Source organism: Scardinius erythrophthalmus (assembly GCF_964197995.2).
Source record: "Scardinius erythrophthalmus genome assembly, chromosome: 6".
Lineage (NCBI taxonomy): Eukaryota > Metazoa > Chordata > Actinopteri > Cypriniformes > Leuciscidae > Scardinius > Scardinius erythrophthalmus.
In genome coordinates this window covers 15,417,396-15,440,937 of record NC_138226.1, presented here as the reverse complement: position 1 = coordinate 15,440,937, position 23,542 = coordinate 15,417,396, and the positions used below count along the sequence as shown (strand labels likewise).

At 38.0% G+C, this 23,542-nt stretch overlaps 1 protein-coding gene across 1 annotated transcript in view; it reads left to right on the top strand.

Moving 5' to 3' along the window:
* The window catches only part of itgbl1 (integrin, beta-like 1), a gene marked incomplete at its 5' end in the record, with an annotated part of 52,804 nt that overhangs the window by 19,889 nt on the left and 9,373 nt on the right, over positions 1-23,542 (top strand). Inside the window, 3 exon segments of the mRNA XM_081367946.1 lie at positions 5,160-5,300; positions 5,900-6,046; positions 16,087-16,203. Coding sequence (XP_081224072.1) covers positions 5,160-5,300; positions 5,900-6,046; positions 16,087-16,203 — 405 coding nt within the window.

The following is a 23,542-nucleotide window of genomic DNA, read 5'->3' as shown; positions in this document are numbered from 1 at the left end:
GAGTCAATGGAATGCTAACAGCATGTGGGGGTCCGCTAATCAATGGTGGCGCCCGGGGAAGTTTCAATGTTTTCCGGAACACTGCCCCACTGGTAAAAACCAAAAGTCATAAGTAATAAGACGTGCGCGAAATGTGATTGGAAATATTTCGTGGGGATATCGTGGCGAAATGTGATTGTTGTCCATCATTCTGCGCAATTGTTGAAAAAGAAAAACGTCACGTCGCAACATTTGACATATTTGCGTTTTAAGGCGAGCACTTTGAGCGAAGGTGAGTTATGTCGGTGGAGAAGTACTATCAAATCCCATTAAATTTTTCACTATAGAAAGTGAAACTAAAAACTGACCGATGAGAGCTGAATCTACTTAACATGTGCTGATAACGTATAGGCCTAACCTTAATTTATTTTCTTAATATTTCTCTTGTGGCCCATGGTGAAAAAAATGAGAATTATTTCATGTTAAACACATTGTTTTTTAAATGAGGACTAATATAACATCTTCATCGCTGCGCGTCGGTTATGCAGTGATGCGCTATGAGATTATTGCGGGGCTAATTAATTGTAGCCTAATATTGATTTGATAATAAAAGTAGCCTAATAATTGTAACAGACCTTATGTTTGATTGTGTATATGCACATTAATTCTGGATGTGCTGGCGCTCGTTCTATGTGTGCAATGCATTTTAACCTCGGGGCTAGTAGATAGGCAATTAAGGTCATGAATTGCGTACTTGGGGTGTCACGGTCTTCGGATTTTCCTCTCACATGTGTGTGAAAAGACGTTTAATAGCCTAAAGTAAAGAACAGTTCAGGCAGTTCTCGTTTATTGTTATCTTATTCATAAAGTGTTTAGGCGAACCCTGCACGAACGCTCAGTCACATAATCATCATTCAGATCACCGCAAGGGGGGCTTGAGATCATCTTAGGGGGGGCTAAGCCCCCCCAAGCCCCCCCTTGACGCCGGGCCTGTGGGGCTAGACGGCTAAATTTGTCTCTTTCACCCGATTGGCGTTGAGAAATCTCAGATTTGATTGTAGGTTTTGCAAGTTCAACATGGGTTATAGCAGGGGCGATTCTAGGATTTTCATTTTAGGGGGGCTCAGCCCCCAATGAGGGTATGATGTAAAAAAAAATAATAATAATTTGTTTATGGTCTAATGCTCATTATTAACTAGTCTCATTCATTCATCCAGTAACATGCATATGGCAGGGTTTTAAAATCGCTGAGGTCCCGAATGTGAGGTATTTAGGGGGGTTCGGTGGCATGCTCCCCCGAGAAAATTTTGATTTCTCTGATCTACATATGTGCATTTTAAGATGTTTTGAAGGCCAAAAAAATTGGATGACAATAGCTTTAAAACCATGTGCGGGCAGCTGTTTATTTTTCTCTCCTCATCAGCATCACACTCTTTTTCTCTTTGTTTTTATCTTTTCCTCTCCTAAAGCTGAGCTTTGACTGATATAGGCTTTTAATTTTTGTCTGTCAGTGAAGAAAGTAAACATAGGGTCAACTGATAGGTTGATTTATGAATCATTTTCTCAGACAAAGCTACCAGGAAAGCTAAGTCCATCTACAATGAAATATAAATTATTTTATTTTTTAAGCTTTTTAGCCTTTATAAATCAACAATACGGTATTCATCAAGTCACCCCGTGAAAATCTATTTAATTTCAAATCATTTAACTAACCAGCTAAACATGTATTAATGTAACTGTCTATTGGCAATATGATTAATCTGTTCTATATTCTGTTCTAAATAGCAACATGAATTATCAATTTTCCACTTCTATAAATAAAGTACTTAAAAGAAAATCACAAATCCCTTTACTCTACTCTTACTCTAATATATGTATCATGGTACAATTCTCCTGATTCATTATTACTTAATACAAAACTATATTTATTAATACAAAACAAAATAACTCCACATGATGTTTCTCTCTCTGGGCCATCTAGTGCTTTCAGACAATGATGTGTGTCTTTAATCATTTCTGTGCATGGCAGCATAATGTAATGCCGAAATACAAAATAATATGTTTTAAAGTTTAAAAAGAAAATTAAAATAAATCATGATCGTTTTCTAAAGTATGTTTTCATGGGTGTTAATCGCTCCATTTTTGTAGGAATAAAAAACAACTATCACACTGATAAGGGCTGAAGGTGTAGCCTACGCAGCGAAACGTATGGTATTGGATGAGAAACCGTCCCGTGTTGCTCCCAATGCTCCAGTAACATTACATTATGTAAACTGCAATGCATTTATGACAAAGAACTGCACCGATGCAGATGTAATATCATAGCAATCTATCAATAAATGCACTCACGACACACCTCGTACTCTCTGATGTTCGCTCTGCTCGGCGCCCCTGCAGATTGAAAATGCGCTAAATCCAAGCAGACTCAGATTAGTGATGGGCATTTCGGCTCTTTTTCGTGAGCCGGCTCGTTTGACTCGGCTCACTGAAAAGAGCCGGCTCTTTTTGACTCACAAACGGCTCTTTAAAAAATATGTTTTAACTCGCTGAAAGTCCACCACACAACTGTGCAACGTGAATATTCACATTTTTAATTGTCCATAACAACCCAAAAACTGGCCTGCTTGCCTTGCACATCTAATTAATTGGCAAAGTTATGACTGACTATTTTTCTTACCTTCTTTTTTTACTTTTTAATGTGGATATTATTGAGCTTGTAGAAGTTTAGCTCTTGCGTTCTTCTGAACATCTTGCACTGCAATTGCCCGATGTCATTTCTGAGTCATTTCAGACCATAATCTGTCTCTCTTTTAAATGCATATTCCATAGTGGTAGGCTATGATTGGCTGTTTTAAAATATAATATCGAAACAAAATAACAAAATAACCCAGGCGGTCTCATCTAAGAGACGTTTAGGCCTCCTCCAATAGTACTGACAGCTGGGCTCTAGCTTGCAGATTTGCATAGTGGCAAACTTTTTTCATTTGGTTCAACCGCCACCCGCCCGAATTTAATTAAAATATTATTTTTCGTCACGTCGTCCTTCCGATCCGCGGTTTATTCGCATCTCTAGTGTGTGTGTGTGTGTGTGTGTGTGTGTGTGTGTGAGTTTGCTCGGCCCTCCCTCATGCAGTTTAATTGGTTGACATCGCGTGTATGATTGACAGGAATAGAATGCGAGGCTGATCAGACAGTCGAAACAAATGTGTGTGTGCCTTTAGGCCTATATAATTATATTTTGTTGGTTTTTGAATTAGTCAATTATTTTAAATGCAATTCAAATTATTCATTATTTCATTATTAGCCTACATAATGATTTAATTTCAATAGGCTATATTTTTTTAAAAAGAGTCGGCTCTTCAGATATGCGAGCCGGCTCCCGTCGTTCACCTACAAGAGCCGGCTCTTAGATCCGGCTCATTCGCGAACGACCCATCACTAACTCAGATAAGGGGAGGAGCCGGAACTTGAAGCAGTTTGCCGCCGTTTCAAATGAGTTTTTTTAAAGGGGACTGAAGCGATCAAAAATGTATTAATCAAATATTTTTTAGGGGGGCTGGGCAGAAGTTTAGGGGGGCTGAAGCCCCCCTAAAAAGGGCCTAGTGACGCCCCTGGGTTATAGGTCGAAAGTTGAATGAACGAGTACTTATGTTCTTTCGATTTCTTATAGGTTGAGTTGTTGTTGCCCATAACACGCTAGCATTCTGCTAATGAACACTGACTGGTCAGTGAAGGACTGATTACGACCAGAGATACCGCTTGATGGCATTGTGGCATCCGAAGCGGGACCAGAAACAAACAAAACAAAAACTCGTCTAGCACGTGTGTTTACCTGTGTCAGCTGTGTTGTCGATGCCTCGAGAGAAAAGAAAGTGCAGAGCGCGAAAGCACCAAAGTGACTGAAGGATTGCCGTAAAGCAGTATCTCTGGTCGTACGATGTGTATGACGTCATTGACACTTTAAAAGACTTTTTAAAGCAAATAAGTGACTCTAAAAAATCTAACACCCATCAATGTGTAATTTCTTTGCATCTCCTTTCGAATACAACATTACTAGACAAAAAATTATATCCTGAGAAAAGTGGATTTTAATGCGTATAGCGCCATAGACCTCCATTCATTCTGCACTCGCCTGCGAGCGCCCCCGCATGGACAGAGACGTGTTACTGTAGCCAGTCCAGAAACCGGAAGTAACCAGAGAGTGCCAATTCTCTTCCTATTAGACATTCTCTGGTTGTACGCAGGCGTGCGGACTTGGTGTTGTTGTGTGGCAGTGCTTCACATTGCCGCCTGGAGTGCATACTACATCGAATTTCACACACTTTTGCGTCACCATATGCACGCAGATGTCCCTCCCATAACGCTCGTCTAAATGCAGAATAAAAAGTGATAACGCAACGCCACTTTTGCGTTTTCTCTTAAGATCGTTTCCGTGTAAACATAGCCTTAAACATAATACAAAACCCAGCCAAACAGAACACAATCTCAGAATACCTGTTACAATCAATTATCAAGTCCATATTAAATTTATCAAAAGTGACAGCAAAGACATGCTGTTCTTTTGAACTTTCTATTCATCAAACAATTCTGAAAAATATTAAACAGCACAACTGTTTTCAACATTGATCAAAATAAGACTAGATTATTAGAATGAAGGATCATGAGACACTGAAGACTGGAGTATTGGCTGCTGAAAATTCAGCTTTGCCATCACATGAATAAATTACATTTTAAAATATATTCAAATAGAATAGTTATTTTAAATGATAATAATATTTCACAAGATTACTGTTTTTACTGTATTTTTGATTAAATAAATTCAGCCTTGGTGAGCATAACAGATTTCTTTCAAAAACAAAATCTCACCAAACTTTTGAACAGTAGTATATTTAGTAAGTATAATTTTTAATTGGAAATGTTGACTTGAGAAAAGCTTGTTTGAAAGATTTGAAAAAGAAAAAAAGTTTTAAAAAAGTGAAATAAATGTTGCATTAGTTGTGATAGATTTTTATATTTAATTGTTTGAGATTTTTGAGCTCCTATAAACGGTTATATGAACATGTCAAGAGTCACACCTGTTAGTAAATATGATTGTCAATGTTTGACTGCATGAATGACTGTCAATGGTTGACTATGTGAATATAATAGAATGTACTTTTAATTTCACCCTGTCTTTGTAGGCACATGTGTCTGTGGTGAGTGCACCTGTTATGACGTGGATCCCTCAGGAGACTGGGGTGACATCCATGGAGACACCTGCGAGTGTGACGAGAGAAGTTGCCATGCCGTGTACGACAGATACTCGGATGATTTCTGTTCAGGTGAAGCACTAGTTGAAACATTTCTGTCAAACTTCCCGTTCTTATCACATTTGTGTTGTATATATTAAATGTGTAACCCACATGTCACTCTGGCAGTGTGTTTCCAAAGAAAAGTGGTTGAAATGTTCAGTTTTGGCTTCATCAAACCCCCTCAAAAGGAAATGGTTCACATTCCAAAATCCGGCAGTGAAAATACTGACGTTGCTGAAAAAGAGGACAGGGTGGAACTGTTTGATATCCGTTCACTCCACCTATCTGTGATCTTGCATAAACACAGGCCACATGGATTATCCTGAGTTGAAGAACAACAGATGCAGTTCAGAAACATCTGTTTTAATGCTTGAGGAATGACTCTGCGGCCATATGCGAGGGTCGCTTCAATCTTATGTTGGCCTCAGAGGGGTGTGTACACAATTCATTTTTACATTCATGGTCAGCCAGACCTGTGAGCTGTGCCCTTTAACTTCAAATCCATAAACCGACACACATACACCACCGATGTATAATCTTTGCCTGTATCTAGGACAGCTTCAGGTAGAGCTTCAGTCGATCGTTCATCCATTAAAGGACTCTAAATCCTGCTATGTGTCTGTTTGAAGGTCACGGCCAGTGTAACTGTGGCAGGTGTGACTGCAAGGAAGACTGGGCTGGAAAGAAATGTGATCATCCTCTCTCCTGTTCGCTGTCTGTGGAAGCCAGTCAGAAGAAGTGTCGGGGAACCTCCGGCCTGCCTTGCTTTGGCAGAGGTAATTAAGTCTAGTGTCTATTCATCTGTGCCAAAGTGGGTTCTGTCAGCAGCGTTTCACAGATCCGAGGTGTTAAATTTGTTGGCCGCATGGTAGGCCGGAGGACTCTTAAAGGGATACTTCACCTCTGGGAAGATGAATGTGTATTTAAAATAGGTCATTTAAGTAGAAGAAATGTGGAGAAATTTTTGAATTTGGAGCTTTCTAGACTGAGAAAAGCCAGAAAATGTATTTTTGGCTTATGTGGATGAAAGACAACAACTCCCAGAATGCACTTGCTTCGCTGCCTTAGAAGGCCACGCCTACCGGATAGAGAGCACAGTTGAAAACAACAAGGCTAGCCTATGTAAGTGATGAGTTTGCCAGGGATTTAGAGACCCAAAATGTCCGGGATTCGGCTTTTGCGTTCTACAGTCGCCATTCATCATGTTTACTGTGGCGAGCAGGACGAGGCTGACGGCCGCGGGAGAGCGGCGCGAGGCCGGTGGCTTCATTACTGAGACGCGCCGGGTCTCGCATCTCTCACGGAGGAGCGGGAATTTTCTTAGCAATGTTAAAACGCACATCAACCGATCACATGTTTAGCGTTCATGTAAACACTACAGTCAGATTCACCGATCGGAATTAATTCAGTTAGATTGAAACGAGAGGTGTGCATGTAAACAATGAATGGCGACCGCAGAACGCAAAAGCCGAATCCCGGACATTTTTAACAGTCTCGCCCGCCGGACAAGTCCGGGAAAAGGAAGATGGTAACCCCTACTTACTCAGCTTTCTCCTATTATTCAGCTTTCTCCACAGAACAAGAGCATGCTAGCTTAGCTTCCAAAGAAAGACGGCTGATACTGTGTACATTCTGTGAGTGAGATCCCACCCTGTATGGGCGGGTTGAAAACATGCGGAACAACGCCATCTACTGGCTGTAGTCTTTAGCCTCTGGACAGAAAATCCTCCGATGACGCAAAATGACGAATTTTGCGTCATCGGAGGATTTTTTCCAGACAAAAAATACATAAATCTCTCCTCTCAGGGGGATATGAGGGGGGAAAGCATGGTAATTCGAAAATACTACAGGTTTTCTACTAATACAAAGCTTAATGCTAAATCCTGAAGTAACCCTTTAAAGGTGAAGTGTGTAATTTTCGGCTCTCCTGATTAGTCACTCTGACATGGCATGATGCAAAGCTTGAGCGGAAAGATCAATGCTAAAATTAGCAATACCGTCAATTAGCATGCCAGTCTTAATAGACTGTTTTGAATTAAACGTGTTGTTACATACATAATGTTGTGGCTGTATGCGTCATTCTTCAAGGCCTGCAGTTTAATTGGAAACTGTGTTTCAGCAATGATTATAAGAAACCAAACATCTTAATGCTAATCTCAGAAATAATACAAATACTCAAAACAGATGCAGGATGATTTCTGACAAACAATGGATTTTGATAGAGCTGTGTGAGTCATTGATTTTTACTTCTTTGGATAAATTGTTTGATTTATTTCAGATTATTACATTTCAAAACATTTGGCTATGGTAAACCACACTTTAAAAAAAGTTATTTGTACTGGATCTGATCCTTAAAATGACTTTTGTTAGTGTAGCCTAATGTACTGTAGTCAGGTTCATTCAGTCACATTAAATATACATTTTTGACCAGCATATTTCGATGTTACCACATGAAATGCAATGTTAGTTTACCTGAAAAAAAAACATTTTTTATATACAGTTACAATAATTGGGGTTATAATAAAAAGATTCTGCCACTGTTGGAGACCCCATATTAATTTAATATGGTTTTATAGTAGTAACATGATTTGTAGTAACAGTGGCATTTGGCAGGCACCTTACAATTCTAACACATTTAATATATATTTTTAAAATAAATTGCCACAATCATCTGAATTACAGTCTCATATGTAATGTAATATGTAATTCATGTGGTTACAATGGTACTTTTTGTAATGGGTATTGTGAACTTATAGTTTGCTTTAGGTGGTAGTGCTGGTCTGTACAAACTGTCTTTGCATGAGTCTTTTTAGAAAGAAAGAATAAGTCAGAGTAGATGAATCAGAACTAGTGTGATTGTTCTGAGACAATGCTATTTCCATAGTTCCCCCTGCATAAGAAAGTGAAGGGCGATAATAATAGTCCTGTTTCACTGAGTGAGGTGATAATTTAACTTTAATGGAGCCTGCGTTCTGTGCACTTGTTTTTTAAAGGACTTCCACCCCTGTGCTCTTTTTTTATACTCTAGCGACATAGAGCAGATAATATAACTTGACTCATTTTAAAAGTAAAAAATTAAATGGCTTTTGCTGTCATGGCTGTGTTGAGAAAGAGTACACATAATTCAGTACACAAGCTGTTTGTTTTATAGTGCTACAGTAAATACTGAAAGCTAGACTTGTTTTAGACAATGTCAATGATGATTACATCCAGCGTACCTAAGAAATACAAATGTTAAAAATGCAGTCTGAAAGAATCAGATACATAGTAGCTTTTGTGCTTCATCCCTCAAGGCTTTAGCTCGGCATGTTCTCTCTCTGAAGCACCTGAAATAACACTGAATCTGGCAGCAAGTCTTGCGGTGAAACTTAGAAACAAGTCTTTAAGTGAACCAGAAGCATTGTATTGTTCTGTTCTTTAGAGGAACATAGAGAGTATGATGTGAGTTCTGTCTCTCTAATAAAAAAGAAATGATTAAATTGTAACAATGTCACTAAAATTAATTAGCCTAGCTTGAATTCTTTCAGCTGTACCTTTAAAACATCTAAAATCTGCTTCAACCAAATGGTGGGTTAAATTGTGCACAAGCGCAATAATTAATTGGCAGGAAAATAAAAATGAAAGATTTCCTGGAAGGAAGCCAGTTATTTATTTAATTTATTGCAGCACTGACTGAAGTCAATTTTATAAGGTATACCACTATGTAGGCTATTCTGATTAACCCTATAAAGCCTGCTGTATTATATGTGATGCCCACATTTCTACATTTCTAAAAGGTTTCTTCTAAAAATTATCAATATGAAAAATTTTTTTGAAAAAAATTGTTGTACGGTACACAATATACTACATGCCTTCTGTTGTCTGATTTATGGTTTTTGCTTTTGTGGTAAGTAAAATGCATGTTAGTGTAATTCCAAAAACTTCAGGTTGTGGTTCTTTTTACTGTAAAATTGTTATATTGTTTTGTAAAACTAGATAAACACTTACTGGACTGAAGCAACTTAGGTTTGCTTGTTTATCCTTAAATCACATTTTTTCAAATATGATACTGCAGCTTTTGAGGAACATTTATTTGTACATCTCTCAATAATAATTGTATTGCATTACTGTATGTGTTTTACCCCACGCAATTAAAACTACAGAGCTTTGTTTATAAAAACTAATAATTCAAACATCATCTTACTAAGATGTATTATTGGGAGTTATAGAGTGACAACTGATATTTATATGCATTTTTTATAAGTAGTCTGTTATAATTTTATAGAGATCACATTGATTTACATTATATGCGATCAGAATTTCATCGTACTTTTTGGCCTTTTAAATATCAGCAACTGAACCAAATTGCATATTTCGAGTATGAGCTCCATACTGTCACTATATCATTCATATGGTCACTATATCATAGCCAAAAACGAGCCTGATATATAAAATATGTTTCTCAACAAAAACACATATAAAAAATCTAAATATTATTTCATATGTCAGGCTTTACAGGATTAAATGCTAGTTTATATATTATATAAATAATTATTCTTGATTTAATTATTAATAATCAAGTTTTTGTATTATATTATACACTCACCTAAAGGATTATTAGGAACACCTGTTCAATTTCTCATTAATGCAATTATCTAATCAACCAATCACATGGCAGTTGCTTCAATGCATTTAGGGGTGTGGTCCTGGTCAAGACAATCTCCTGAACTCCAAACTGAATGTCAGAATGGGAAAGAAAGGTGATTTAAGCAATTTTGAGCGTGGCATGGTTGTTGGTGCCAGACGGGCCGGTCTAAGTATTTCACAATCTGCTCAGTTACTGGGATTTTCACGCACAACCATTTCTAGGGTTTACAAAGAATGGTGTGAAAAGGGAAGAACATCCAGTATGCGGCAGTCCTGTGGGCGAAAATGCCTTGTTGATGCTAGAGGTCAGAAGAGAATGGGCCGACTGATTCAAGCTGATAGAAGAGCAACTTTGACTGAAATAACCACTCTTTACAACCGAGGTATGCAGCAAAGCATTTGTGAAGCCACAACACGCACAACCTTGAGGCGGATGGGCTACAACAGCAGAAGTACCACTCATCTCCACTACAAATAGGAAAAAGAGGCTACAATTTGCACGAGCTCACCAAAATTGGACAGTTGAAGACTGGAAAAATGTTGCCTGGTCTGATGAGTCTCGATTTCTGTTGAGACATTCAGATGGTAGAGTCAGAATTTGGCGTAAACAGAATGAGAACATGGATCCATCATGCCTTGTTACCACTGTGCAGGCTGGTGGTGGTGGTGTAATGGTGTGGGGGATGTTTTCTTGGCACACTTTAGGCCCCTTAGTGCCAATTGGGCATCGTTTAAATGCCACGGCCTACCTGAGCATTGTTTCTGACCATGTCCATCCCTTTATGACCACCAGCAGGATAATGCACCATGTCACAAAGCTCGAATCATTTCAAATTGGTTTCTTGAACATGACAATGAGTTCACTGTACTAAAATGGCCCCCACATTCACCAGATCTCAACCCAATAGAGCATCTTTGGGATGTGGTGGAACGGGAGCTTCGTGCCCTGGATATGCATCCCAGAAATCTCCATCAACTGCAAGATGCTATCCTATCAATATGGGCCAACATTTCTAAAGAATGCTTTCAGCACCTTGTTGAATCAATGCCACGTAGAATTAAGGCAGTTCTGAAGGCGAAAGGGGGTCAAACACAGTATTAGTATGGTGTTCCTAATAATCCTTTAGGTGAGTGTACATAAAAATAAAGTGTATAAATCATTAATATTTCTTTATATAGACCAGTGCCTGATTCTTTTTTTAAAGGGCTTTTAAAAGTATGAAATGGATTTTTTTTTCTTCCACACAGCTCAAGATTGTTGCTAATGAAGAGCTTGGAACTGTGACACCAGCCAATCAGCACTGCAATGCCATTATTTTCCTGCAGCTCCATGGTCTTTTATTTACATGGCATTTACAGCTCAGGTTTTTGGTTCAAAATCTTAAAACTGTGTATACTTCTGGACCATTTTCAGTCTGAGATTTTAATGCCAAAGACCAGCCCCAGTCCTGCCTTTATGTTGAAGTGGCACTGCCGTTCTGTGACTTTACTTTATTAATTCAGCATCAATAATCCATAGATTCACTGTCCCTTCATACAGTGAGCAATTGCTTTGAGACATGGCCAGCAAATGATGATTTATACATCTGTTTACATAGAATTTCACCCATGATTGGAGCTATAGGTCTGCTTGCTGCATCCATTATCCTGACAGCAGGTAATAATCAAGGTTTCCTCTGTTCTGAATTCCATTCCCACAATTAAGAAGGGCTGTCATCCTGGCTGAATCAATTTAACATTTACACAGTGACATGGAGAAGCCCCATATGAGGGATTCCCATGCCACATGGCAGTTTGCTTGGGATTCATGAAGTCTCCGACTAAAAATATATATCTTGATGTTTTAAATCAGGCTTGTGCTTGCCACATTTAGTTTTTCCTTGTTAAGAATGATGGTCATCATCACTGCCAGTGACTTGTAGCAAATGGACACAGAGAAAGCAGGATTCAGTAGAAAAGCTTGTAAATGGTTTTGAGAGGAAACAAAGAGCCAGTTTAGGCGGTGAAAATTGGGAAGATTTCACGTTCTCTTAAGCCTGGAATATCCTCCAGGAAACACCTGTTCTGAGAGTGTTTCTGCTGAGGCTGGAAAACCAATTTCAACTGTAGAGAAGTTGATTCTTTTGTGAATTTGTCAGAAGTGCCATTGTATATGATCTTTAGGTCTAACATTTGGCATTTCAATGATATCTGAAAGATGTTTACTGTATGGTTGTATATCCCGCCATTTGAGAAGCAACAAATGAGTGATTGCACTTTCTTCTTTTTTTTCTTTTTTTTGGTAGCACGGAAGTTAATAAGTGTTGGTTTTTACACTATTCATTAGCTCACTAATGCACTCTATAGATTACCGTGCAGAGCCTGTATGCAAAGAATGCATCTTGATTAAACATGCACAGCAGCAATCATTCAACATTCCCAGCCATCTTACAGGAGAGGGAAAAGAGGCCTAATTTGCCACGCAGATGTTGACTGATATCCAGTGTGTTGTAGGAACTGCTTGGTGTGATGAGCGATCTTTAAAGCAAATCAGCAGAATTAGGGCTGATTGCAATCACTTCTTCTGAGTTTAATAATGGTGGCCTTCTCTGGTGCACAAGGACCAAGTGGTGCTCTGCATTGAGAAAGAATGTACTTTCTGAATGTGTCCAATTAGTATAGATATGCTTATTTATATTTATATGCATGCTGTTGAATTGTGGGTTGAACTTTCAAGTCAAGTAAAAAATACATGAAAAATACATGACAAAATACATATAAATACATGACAAAAATACCTTATGCTATAGAAATGACATTTTCAAAACAAAACAAATATATTATATAAGTGAATTATAATTATTGGTTTATGAATGTGTTGCATGCAGAGTGCTGTGTCATTGTGGTGGTCCTTATGGCTGCTAGTGGGCAGCACCTGAAAAGTGGACTCGAGATGCCTTTAAATGTCACATCTTAACACAACTCACACTGTCCTCCCTGACCTTTCATTCCCTGTTCTGATTGAAAGGCTTCCAAATGCTATGTTTCAAAATTGTCTGACAGAAGTGAAATATTGCAAAAGAAAAAGTGGTAAAGCTAGTACTTCTCCCCAGATTGCTCTATATTCAGAATCAGCAAATGATGAGAAGTGGTGCATTAGGAACACATAAAATATTAATGCCTCTTAAAATGCGGAAAGCTGTATGTAGTGACTGTAGAGTATTTTACTTTATTTTCTAAACAAAAATAGTTCCAAATGGAGCCAACAAAGGATCTGATATGCATATCACAGCAAAGGATCTGGTATGCAAATCAGTTAATCATGAATTGAATGAATTGTTTGCGTAAATTATTTATTGACTCGCTCATAAAGACCAAAAAACTCTTTCACACCTGAATGAATAGTGTTTTTGAAAGAATCGGTTTATATTATATTATATTATATTATATTATATTATATTTTTATTCTTACTTCAGTGTACTTTCATCTTCAGCAGACTTTCATTTTATATTCATATCTACAAACCTACATGCATTTGCATCTAAAAACCTACTGTGAAAAGGTCCACCTCTGGTTCTATGTGGCTTTTGACATTTCTTAATTGCACTTTAAAAATCAGACAGTGAAAAACCTCTTCACCCCCTTTAGCACCCTCGGAGTCTCATTTGCATGAACCTGTGTTTGGCAGGTTCATGCTTCACAGGACACATCAGGATACACTCAGCACGACTCCAGCACGCTTGTCATTTAATGTCAGAGCTGGCAGTGGTCTGTGCAGCTAAACACTGGTGTCTTTACAAGCCTGATTGTCCTTGTCAAGTTTGTGGCACAAGAGTGATAGAGTCTTGGCATTCATCATCAACATTCTTTCCAGATATGCAGAGAATAACTTCAAAATGGCTGTGTCCCAATTCTCATTTGTCATAAAAATTATAGGTGATTAGAATTAGTGTGTCCTACATTGAAAATAAGCATTCCAAAGGTGGATTTCGTAAGTACACTCATAAAAATAAAGGTTATTTATTGGCATTTATGGTTCCATGAAGAACCGTAAACATCCATGGAACATTTTCATTGCACAAAAGTTTCTTTATAATGGAAAAGAGTTTTTTAAAAAGTTTATTTAAAAGTTCTTCACACTAAGAATTTTTATTTTATTTTAAGAACTGTTTCTTGAAAGGTTTTTTGGGGGGAAAAAAGAAGAAAAAAGACACCTTTTGGAACCTTTATTTTTAAGTATATGAATATTTTTTGGCTTATAATATCACGCACAAAACCTTGAGTCCCTGAGTTTTAGGGCCAGATTAGCGCCAGCGCAAACCCTCTTTTGGCGTTAAAAAAACTACTGTCAGGATTTACTGAAGACATGCAGTGAAAAATTGGTGCTGAAAAGGTGTGGACAAGGTTATTTTTGCTGCTGACCTAATTGCATATGCATTTGTAGAAGTTGGCCTTTTAGATGCAAAATAAGTCTGTAAATTGTGACATAACCAATATCTACTGAAAACTGCTTAAAGGGTTAGTTCACCCAAAAATGAAAATTGTGTCAATAATTACTCACCCTCATGTTGTTCCAACCCCGTAAGACTTTCGTTCATCTTCGGAACACAAATTAAGATATTTTTGATGAAATCTGAGTGCTGGATCACTCCTCCACAGGCTTATGGACACTATAACTTGCTGGCCCAGAAAATGTATTAAAGACATCGTTAATATAGTCCAAGTGACTCCAGTGGCTCAATCTTAAGTTTATAAAGCGACGAGAATACTTTTTGTGCACAAAAACAAATAAAAATAACGACTTTATTCCACTTTTCATTTCCTTCTCTCTGGGCCTCGAGTGTTTTCACGTAGTGTTTTTGCGTAGCGCGTCTGTGTTGCACGTCACCACGTAGGCTCACTATTGGGCGACGCTGGTCATGTGTGTGATACGTGGTGACGTGAAACACAGACGCGCTACGCAAAAACACTACGTGAAAAGACTCGAGGCCCAGAGAGAAGGAAATGAAAAGTGGAATAAAGTCATTATTTTTGTTTGTTTTTGGGTGAACTAACCCTTTAACAGAGATAATATGATAGAAGTCCCAGTCTAACACAGAACAGCTGGTGCTGCTCCCTGTACAGCGTTTACTCTAAAAGATCATCCCAGGATTTAAGCACCATGGTCATAAATTTTTAATAATGTAACTCTTAGAGATGAATTAGGGGTCGAATTATTGGAAATTGATGATGCTGAACCATTATGATGTTTAACAATTTAGAGCAACGGGGCTTTTGTCTTGGCATCTGCAAAGGCACGGCTCTCTAGAGAATTGAACTTGCCGGATGGCTGTCTCTCAAATATTGTGAAGGAATTAAATGTTTCGATTCGGACCAAAGCTCAGTACATGATCAGTGAGGGAGCCATTAATCACACTGAAGCTGCCAGTGCTGCTTTCTCCATTTACGCACACATAATGCTGCCAGCCACTGTGAAAGCATATGGAAAATATATACGCTTTCTCTGTTTAGTGCATCATGTGTTTCATATTTTCTGTATAAAGGTATTGAATGTGCAGAATCAATTTAGGTTAGTTTGTATGATAATTTGTACATTTTAACTCGTTGAGCTCCACTTGTTGCAGACAGTTCTACATAATTTGGTACTAGTGATGGAAAACGCTATTAGACAAGTGAAAATGAAAGGAATAAGACTGAAAAGACAGGTGGTTAGTCATTAAATGTTTTTATTTACATGCTCTGAACACTCTCTTGCAGCTTAGCATGCAAGCTTAAGGGAATGACGTCACTCATGCTAATCGATAAAGGAAAAGTGTTTTGACATCACCAGTTACCGTGGCAACGGCAGTACGCAGCTTTTATCTGCATGGCAGGCTGAGAGGTTGTCAGACAGGGCGTTGCTTTGTTGTTCTCCTCGCCTGCACGGAGCTGGAGTTGTAACGGCTGTCAATGTCAAACAACGACAGTGCCACTTTAGCAGACTAATGTGCTCTATGATAAGCATAGACTGAGGCACTCTGTGCTTTTCAATGCAATGAGCTTTTCAGTTGACCTTGATAAGCCAAATTCAAGGTGAAATGGAGTTTTTAACTACCTTCATACAATATCTTGATGATAAAATGGCAAAAATAGCCACATATGTTAGATTGGATTGAGTTTCATTCTCATTTTTTGCTTTCTGGCCAGTCACAGAGTATTTGTGTGTTTCAGGGCAGTGTTTGTGTGGCCAGTGCACTTGCCACCCACCCGGAGATAAACGCGTTTATGGCAAGAACTGTGAGTGTGACAACAGGCAGTGTGAGGACCTGAACGGAGAGATCTGTGGAGGTAACACACACAAACACACCCAGCAGGACAGATAAGCATAATGGTGCCATTGTTTGATATCTCTATGGTGCTGGTCTATGAAAATCTTATGAAAAACTGAATGGGAATTGACCATAGTAATGCAATCCATCACTGGGGCTTCCAGCAAAACTCGTCTCACCACAACGTATGTGTTTTTCTATAATCATAATCATGTACAAGCTTGTGGGTTTAAACATTAACCTATAAAGACTCAGCTGACTGATCAACACATCATTCAATCGACCGAGGGCATTGACATATTAGGTCTATATTTTTATGCATTATGATGGAATGTAACATACACTTACACCATCTGACTTTAGGGATATTTATAATAATCATGTTATACATATGGTTCTGCCAAGGGCAAGTAGGTAATTAATAGAGAATCAGCATCTATCCTGCCTTTCATGGCCACTCTCAGAACATACACATTGTAGATTGGTTCAATACAGGTACAGAGGTGCACCTTTTATTTAACAGAGTTAAACAAATAAAATAAAAAACTCAAGTCACATGTTTTCAGTAGGCTATAATTGAATTTGGATGTGAGCTTGAGTTGTTAACCATCCTCAAACTTTCACTTTGACCCATTTATTGCTTTTTACTGTTAACTAAAACTGTTAATTATTAACAGTTAATTATTGTTTTTTTTTTTCATTTAAATGAAGATGCACTCCTCTGAGAATATATCCCTTCTACAAACCTGCCTAGATTATTTAAAAATTTTAATTTAATCCTACTTCTCTGAGAAGTTTTCACTCTTGTTTGAAGGCATCTAGGCACAGAGCGTTGACTTGGGGAAAGTTTTTGCCGAGGCCAAATGCTCACCAATTTAGTCATTTCATTTTAATTGACATTTTCTAAGACTATTTGCTTTTGAACGGCAGCTTGAATCATGTAGATCACAGTATGTACTGTACTTTAAGATGAAGACACCACGGGAATATTGACACTGGAAATTATTGACAGACTTGTGTATTCTTAGAATTTGCTGACATAGAAACAGACTTTACAGATTCTAGTAATTACATTATTGGCTAGAAAGCAATATTAAATAAGATCATACCCTCCTGCTGGGGTTGTCCGGTCATACCTGAGCAGTGAGCACGTCTGTTTTTGTGCATGTATACGACTGTTTCATAAGTGCTTGTCCAGACAACATTGTCCCTGAGGCCACATAGCTGAGATATGTTGCCACGACTTTCACTTATTAAAAAAACTATTGCTTTCAATTTCTTCTCTATACTTACTTTCGGGATTTCAGCCATATACAGTGCTAATACCTGACACAAAATACTTTTTTATTAATTTATTATAAAAAAACTACTACAACGTATTTGTACACTTAAAGGGATAGTTCTCCCAAAAATGAAAAATCTGCTATCATTTACTCAGGCTCATCTCTGTCCAAACCTGTAAAAGTTTTTTCTGTGGAACATAAAAGAACATATTTTGAAAAATTGTTTAACCAAATAAAAGTTGGTTAAACCAAAAAAAAAAAAAAAGGTTTTGGTTACTGTTGACTTCTGCTGTATGAAAAAAAGACATGTGTTTAAGTCACCATAAAATCAAAATTGACAATTCTTGTTTTTTATGGAATATTGCAGTATTTATTATAAATCTTTTATCTGTGCACATCTGTTTTTAATTTTTCATGTGCTGTTACAAAGGACTGGTTAAGGTGACATAGTTACACATTACTATATTCCCAGTTATCAGCAAATAATATATATCTGCCACCAATATAAATGTTTATCTGTCAAACTGTTATGTATTCTATCCACAACTTTCCTGCGAGTCTTAATGGGCGTCGCCATGACACTCGATACTTCCTGTTGCCGGTATCTATGAAGGTAAAATGATGCCATAAAGTATTGCATGCGCAGGGTAAGATTTGTGAAAGTGTACATAAGATTGCAAGCGTAAATTAAATTTACATGCGCAAGAGAAGATTTGTAAAGGTGTAAATCGCCTTTCAAGTGTAAGAAAAAAATATTTGCAGCATTTCACTGTTATTCGTAAGTGTAATTCATATATTGTGAAGCTGCAGCTTCATGCTAACCCAAAATAAATATGATCTGTATTCCTCTGACTTCCATTTTTCCGCGCTTACACTTTTGGCACGGTTTTTACGCTCAAATACGGCCAAAAGTATTGCAGGCCCGTGAACAGCAATTTGCGACCGAAAACAACAGAGTTAGGAACTGCAAAACAGATTCACTGCATAAAATCAAACTTTGTGTAAAAAATAAACTGTTGCAAATGTCTAAATGTGTGCATAGGGCAACAAAGTTACCGAAATAACCCGATTTGTACAGTTACGTCTTTCATTTACCTGCGCTTCCAGTTTTGGCACGATTCTCTCACTCATTGAGTTTTGCAAGCGCGAAGAGGAGGGCGGGACCGCCTTCATCATTTAGCCAATCAGATGAGCTTCTCGCTGACTCTAGGTTTACTCGTATCTGATTGGTTCAATAAACACGCCAGTCACCAGAACACATCTTTATCTTCATTTGGCTCAGAAACCTTCTGGTTGCCGAAATGGTACTTTTAATGCACACATACATGTTAAATAAATAGATAAACAAATAAATAAACAAATAAGTCATGATTGCTTAATAAGCTGTGCACCATTAGGCTGATTAAAGCTGACTAACATTCATACTGAATTTCAAGCTGGTGTTAACATTACTGGATTGAAATTTGATATATTATATAATCTGTTACACCACTGAGCAGATGTTAAACTTTACAATCAAAACATTTAATACCCATTCTTTATGTAATAATACAATTCTGATGCAGTGTTTTTCACATCATGTCTGTTCGTGGCATTTAACACTCAATTACATATTTTGAAATATTGTCTTGGTAGCACTGTCAATATTGATTCTGATTTAGTGATTACTTTCGTGTGACTGATCAAGCTAGTATATGTAGCTAGTATAAATAACAAAATGCTTTCTCTGTGTCCAGATTTGACTGTAATGAAAAACTGATACTAAATCAACATAAACTCAACTTTGACAAAAAGTAACTAATTATGTCTGAATAAAAACCCAGCAACAGGGAATATACAGCATCTTGATATGTTCATATATAGGGCTATACAGCCATCTAGTGGTTACACGATGGCATTGCAGGTGATAAATGGTGCATAATTTAGAGATGCTCTTAAATACACGAAAAAAATATAATTGTAACATGATAATAGTGGAATCCTCCCAATCAGTAGACAGGTGAAATTATGCATGCAGTAGTTCAGATACATTTTTTTTCTTAACACACCAGCTCGAAATTCAGTATGGACTCATATAGTCATCCTAATGGTGCACAGCTTATTAAGCAATCATGACTTATTTGTTTATTTATTTGTTTATCTATTTATTTAACATGTATGTGTGCATTAAAAGTACCATTTCGGCAACCAGAAGGTTTCTGAGCCAAATGAAGATAAAGATGTGTTCTGGTGACTGGCGTGTTTATTGAACCAATCAGATACGAGTAAACCTAGAGTCAGCGAGAAGCTCATCTGATTGGCTAAATGATGAAGGTGGTCCCGCCCTCCTCTTCGCGCTTGCAAAACTCAATGAGTGAGAGAATCGTGCCAAAACTGGAAGCGCAGGTAAAAGAAAGACGTAACTGTACAAATCGGGTTATTTCGGTAACTTTGTTGCCCTATGCACACATTTAGACATTTGCAACAGTTTAGTTTTTACACAAAGTTTGATTTTATGCAGTGAATCTGTTTTGCAGTTCCTAACTCTGTTGTTTTCGGTCGCAAATTGCTGTTCACGGGCCTGCAATACTTTTGGCCGTATTTGAGCGTAAAAACCGTGCCAAAAGTGTAAGGGCGGAAAAATGGAAGTCAGAGGAATACAGATCATATTTATTTTGCGTTAGCATGAAGCTGCAGCTTCACAATATATGAATTACACTTACGAATAACAGTGAAATGCTGCAAATATTTTTTTCTTACACTTGAAAGGCGATTTACACCTTTACAAATCTTCTCTTGCGCATGCAAATTTAATTTACGCTTGCAATCTTATGTACACTTTCACAAATCTTATCCTGCGCATGCAATACTTTATGGCATCATTTTATCTTCATAGTATCTCAGTTCCGGTTTAGCGTAACGCTTAATGAAGCTTGCACACAAGGGATACTCGCGTCGCGGTACAAACGGGTGAAACTGATTACTGACAAGTAGTAATGCTGACAGATTAAGCAATGGCTCCTTGTGGCTCAACGTGTACCGTTGTCAGGTGCACAATCAACACGCGAAAACTGAAGGATTTTATGAATGGGAGTTGTTTCCAACATAAACGGACCCTCTACGCAGAAAGGGTGTTTCTTGTAACGCTACTTAGAAAAAACTGCAGTACAACTGTATATGTTTAAGTGGTATGTTTATTGTTTTCAATAATTTGAAAATTAATTCGAGAATTAACTTGAATGTGCAGCAATTTGTACAAATAGAGAGTATGTTGGCCTATATTTGTTGTAGCCATTAAATAAGAGCATTTAGTTTCATATTTGTTCAAATATTATAATGCAATTTTTTTCCATCTATGTTGATTATGAAAAGTGAACACCATGATCATCTTCATCTTTGCAGCAGACACTGACACAAAACACTAGTTTATTAATAAAATCAATGCACGCGTTTCACTGGATTTACAAATGCACATCTTGCTTATTGCACGCACACTCGGCACACATATGATGTCAAAATAACGAGATATTGTGTTGAAATAACATTATTAATAATAATAAATCTTTAATAATATTTGATTGAATGCCGAATGTTGTGCTTGTTCAATTTAATAACATTAATACTTTAATTGTGATCATTAAAATAATTGAATATTAAATATTAAGTGGCCAATTTTTGCTCATTTATTAAAAGTATTTATATATAATAGCACCCCCTCAGCACACGTTAAAAAATTATCTGGCGCCGCCCCTGGTTATAACGGTCCACGTATTAAAAATGATTGGGTCTAAATTGGGCTCGGGCTCATAATTACAGTTAATGTGTCGGGCCGGGCTCGGACACAACGGGCTCAGGTAGGGTCGGGCTTGATTTTTTGGGCCCTATCTAAGCTCTACTCCTCATTATCCAAGCAGACCCCTTCACGGTTGACGTCACAGGAAAATTCTAAGTTCGCAGTGCGCATGTCGGGGTCAGAAAGTTCATTCAATCCCATTGAATTGTGTGTTAACCAGAGAATTTCTCTTCGAGAAAAAATGCCTACTTGTTGCGTCGTGGACTGTGAAAATCACACCAGTTGTGGAGTCAAGTTTTTCAGGATTCCTGCAGGATCTAATCCGTTAAAAAAAAAAAAAAATAAATAGACGACATCTGTTCAGATCTATTTTTTTTTTTTTACAGTCTTATGGTTCAGATAGATACTGCTATCTGCTAAGTAGCATGACACAGTTCACAATTAATGCCAGATATCGAACTTCACCTAACTATTAAACCAGTCTACAGTTTACAGAAAACATTTGTTTACTTACCAGGGCTTAACTATATTGCTGTCACAATAACTGTCATATAACACAATGACACTACAAACACGAGCATCTAGATTGTAGCATTGTCCCTGTCTGCCCGTTTATTATATAAAAAAATACACATACTTAACAGTGTTAAATTTGAAAAAGTACTGTTCGACAGAGCTGCTTGGTTTGTTACCACAGTTATCTGCGTGGTTCCTCGGCGATGAAGTTCCACATTTGCGGCTATCCAACACGAAAATGCATGTAGCAAATAAGCCGTTCACAATATTTTCTTCAGATAACTCCAAATTTCTCCCATACACTGGACTTGATTTTTGATGTCGACAACTTTACAATCTCCACTATATTCTTCTCTTTAACTCCTCAGCATCCATCTCGACAACTGCAAGCAGGTCGCGCGCGCGCGGTTATGAAGCATTTTTAAAAGTGAAAGATCCTGGGAGGGCGTGGCGCGTGGGCAAATAAACTGATGTGGATTTTAAATTATTTTATCAACTTGAAATACAGGCATATTTTTGTAGACGTGTTCCTAAAAATATGAATATATTTTTACGTTTGCATGTGATTGTTTTAAACCCGTGTTTAGACCACTCGCGTAGCTACGGGTCAGTCAGGCCCATCTAGTCACTCAGTGGCCTCACAAGGTAGCCTAGGAAATTATGTTGCGATTATAACAATTTTGACCTATAAAAATAAATCTTAATGTTTCTTGATTCTTGTTTGGTTGTCATGGTGATGACGAAATGCCCGCGTAGCGCGCAGACTCGGATGATTGCGAACAGCCCATCCCCCCTTCACAACGACGAGCACATTTCACAGAGGGACACTGAAGTTTAGCTAAGGAACGTTATGTTAAACTAAAATGAAACAGAGCAACAAGTTTGTGTCAAAAAGACCACGGCCACCAGCCACCACAGGAGGAAGATAATGCAGATGTTCAGGAGAATTGAATGAATCGTTGGACTATAACGAAATCATTGCAGTGTTCAACTCTTAAGGGGGTCGCACACTGGACGCGCAGCGCCGCGTCTAGGACAACTCTCACCTGAAAATCCGAAAATGTCAGCAAATTTAATTCAAGCAGCTGATTTCTGTACATGAATATAAAACTAAACGTATATTGCAGCCCAGGGTGAAGTCAGATTCATTAACTACGATTTGAGACAAATAAATGTAAATTTAATATAAAACTATGTAAATAGCGCTCTGTGACGCGGCAAGATTTTGAACAAGGTCCTGAGCCGTTGCTGGGCGCAGCGGACAGACACCGCCGGTGTGTGTACACTCAGAGAATAATGTGTTCGAATTTAAAACTGTGTGCGACCCCCAGCCCCGTCGTCTCCTGTTATAAGCTAGTCATCAAAAGTAAGCCAATCTACGTTTATGTAGTTGCCTAGTCAATGTTGTTTATATAACGTGGTTTATGTGGCCGCTGAGCCAGACTATGACCAAGCATTGTTTTTGGTTTTTACACACTGTCCACTACTGTCCTGCTGCTGATTTGATGATGTTGTTTCGCATCTGTCAGATGCGCGTGTGTGTGTGGTGTGGCCTGGCCGCGCGCAGTGGAAATGCTGTTCTTATCGTTCTGTTCTTTATTAACACTGCTTATGATGACTTACATGCTTGTGCTCTGATTAAACTGTGGTGTATTCAAGCAGGTGTAGTTGTGTTGGCCTATTTTGATAACAGATGCATTTTAGGCTGTGCCCACCTGATTTTCTCTGGGCCCACCCACATTGTGATTCCTGGCTACGCTACTGGTTTAGACCCGTATTTCCCCCGT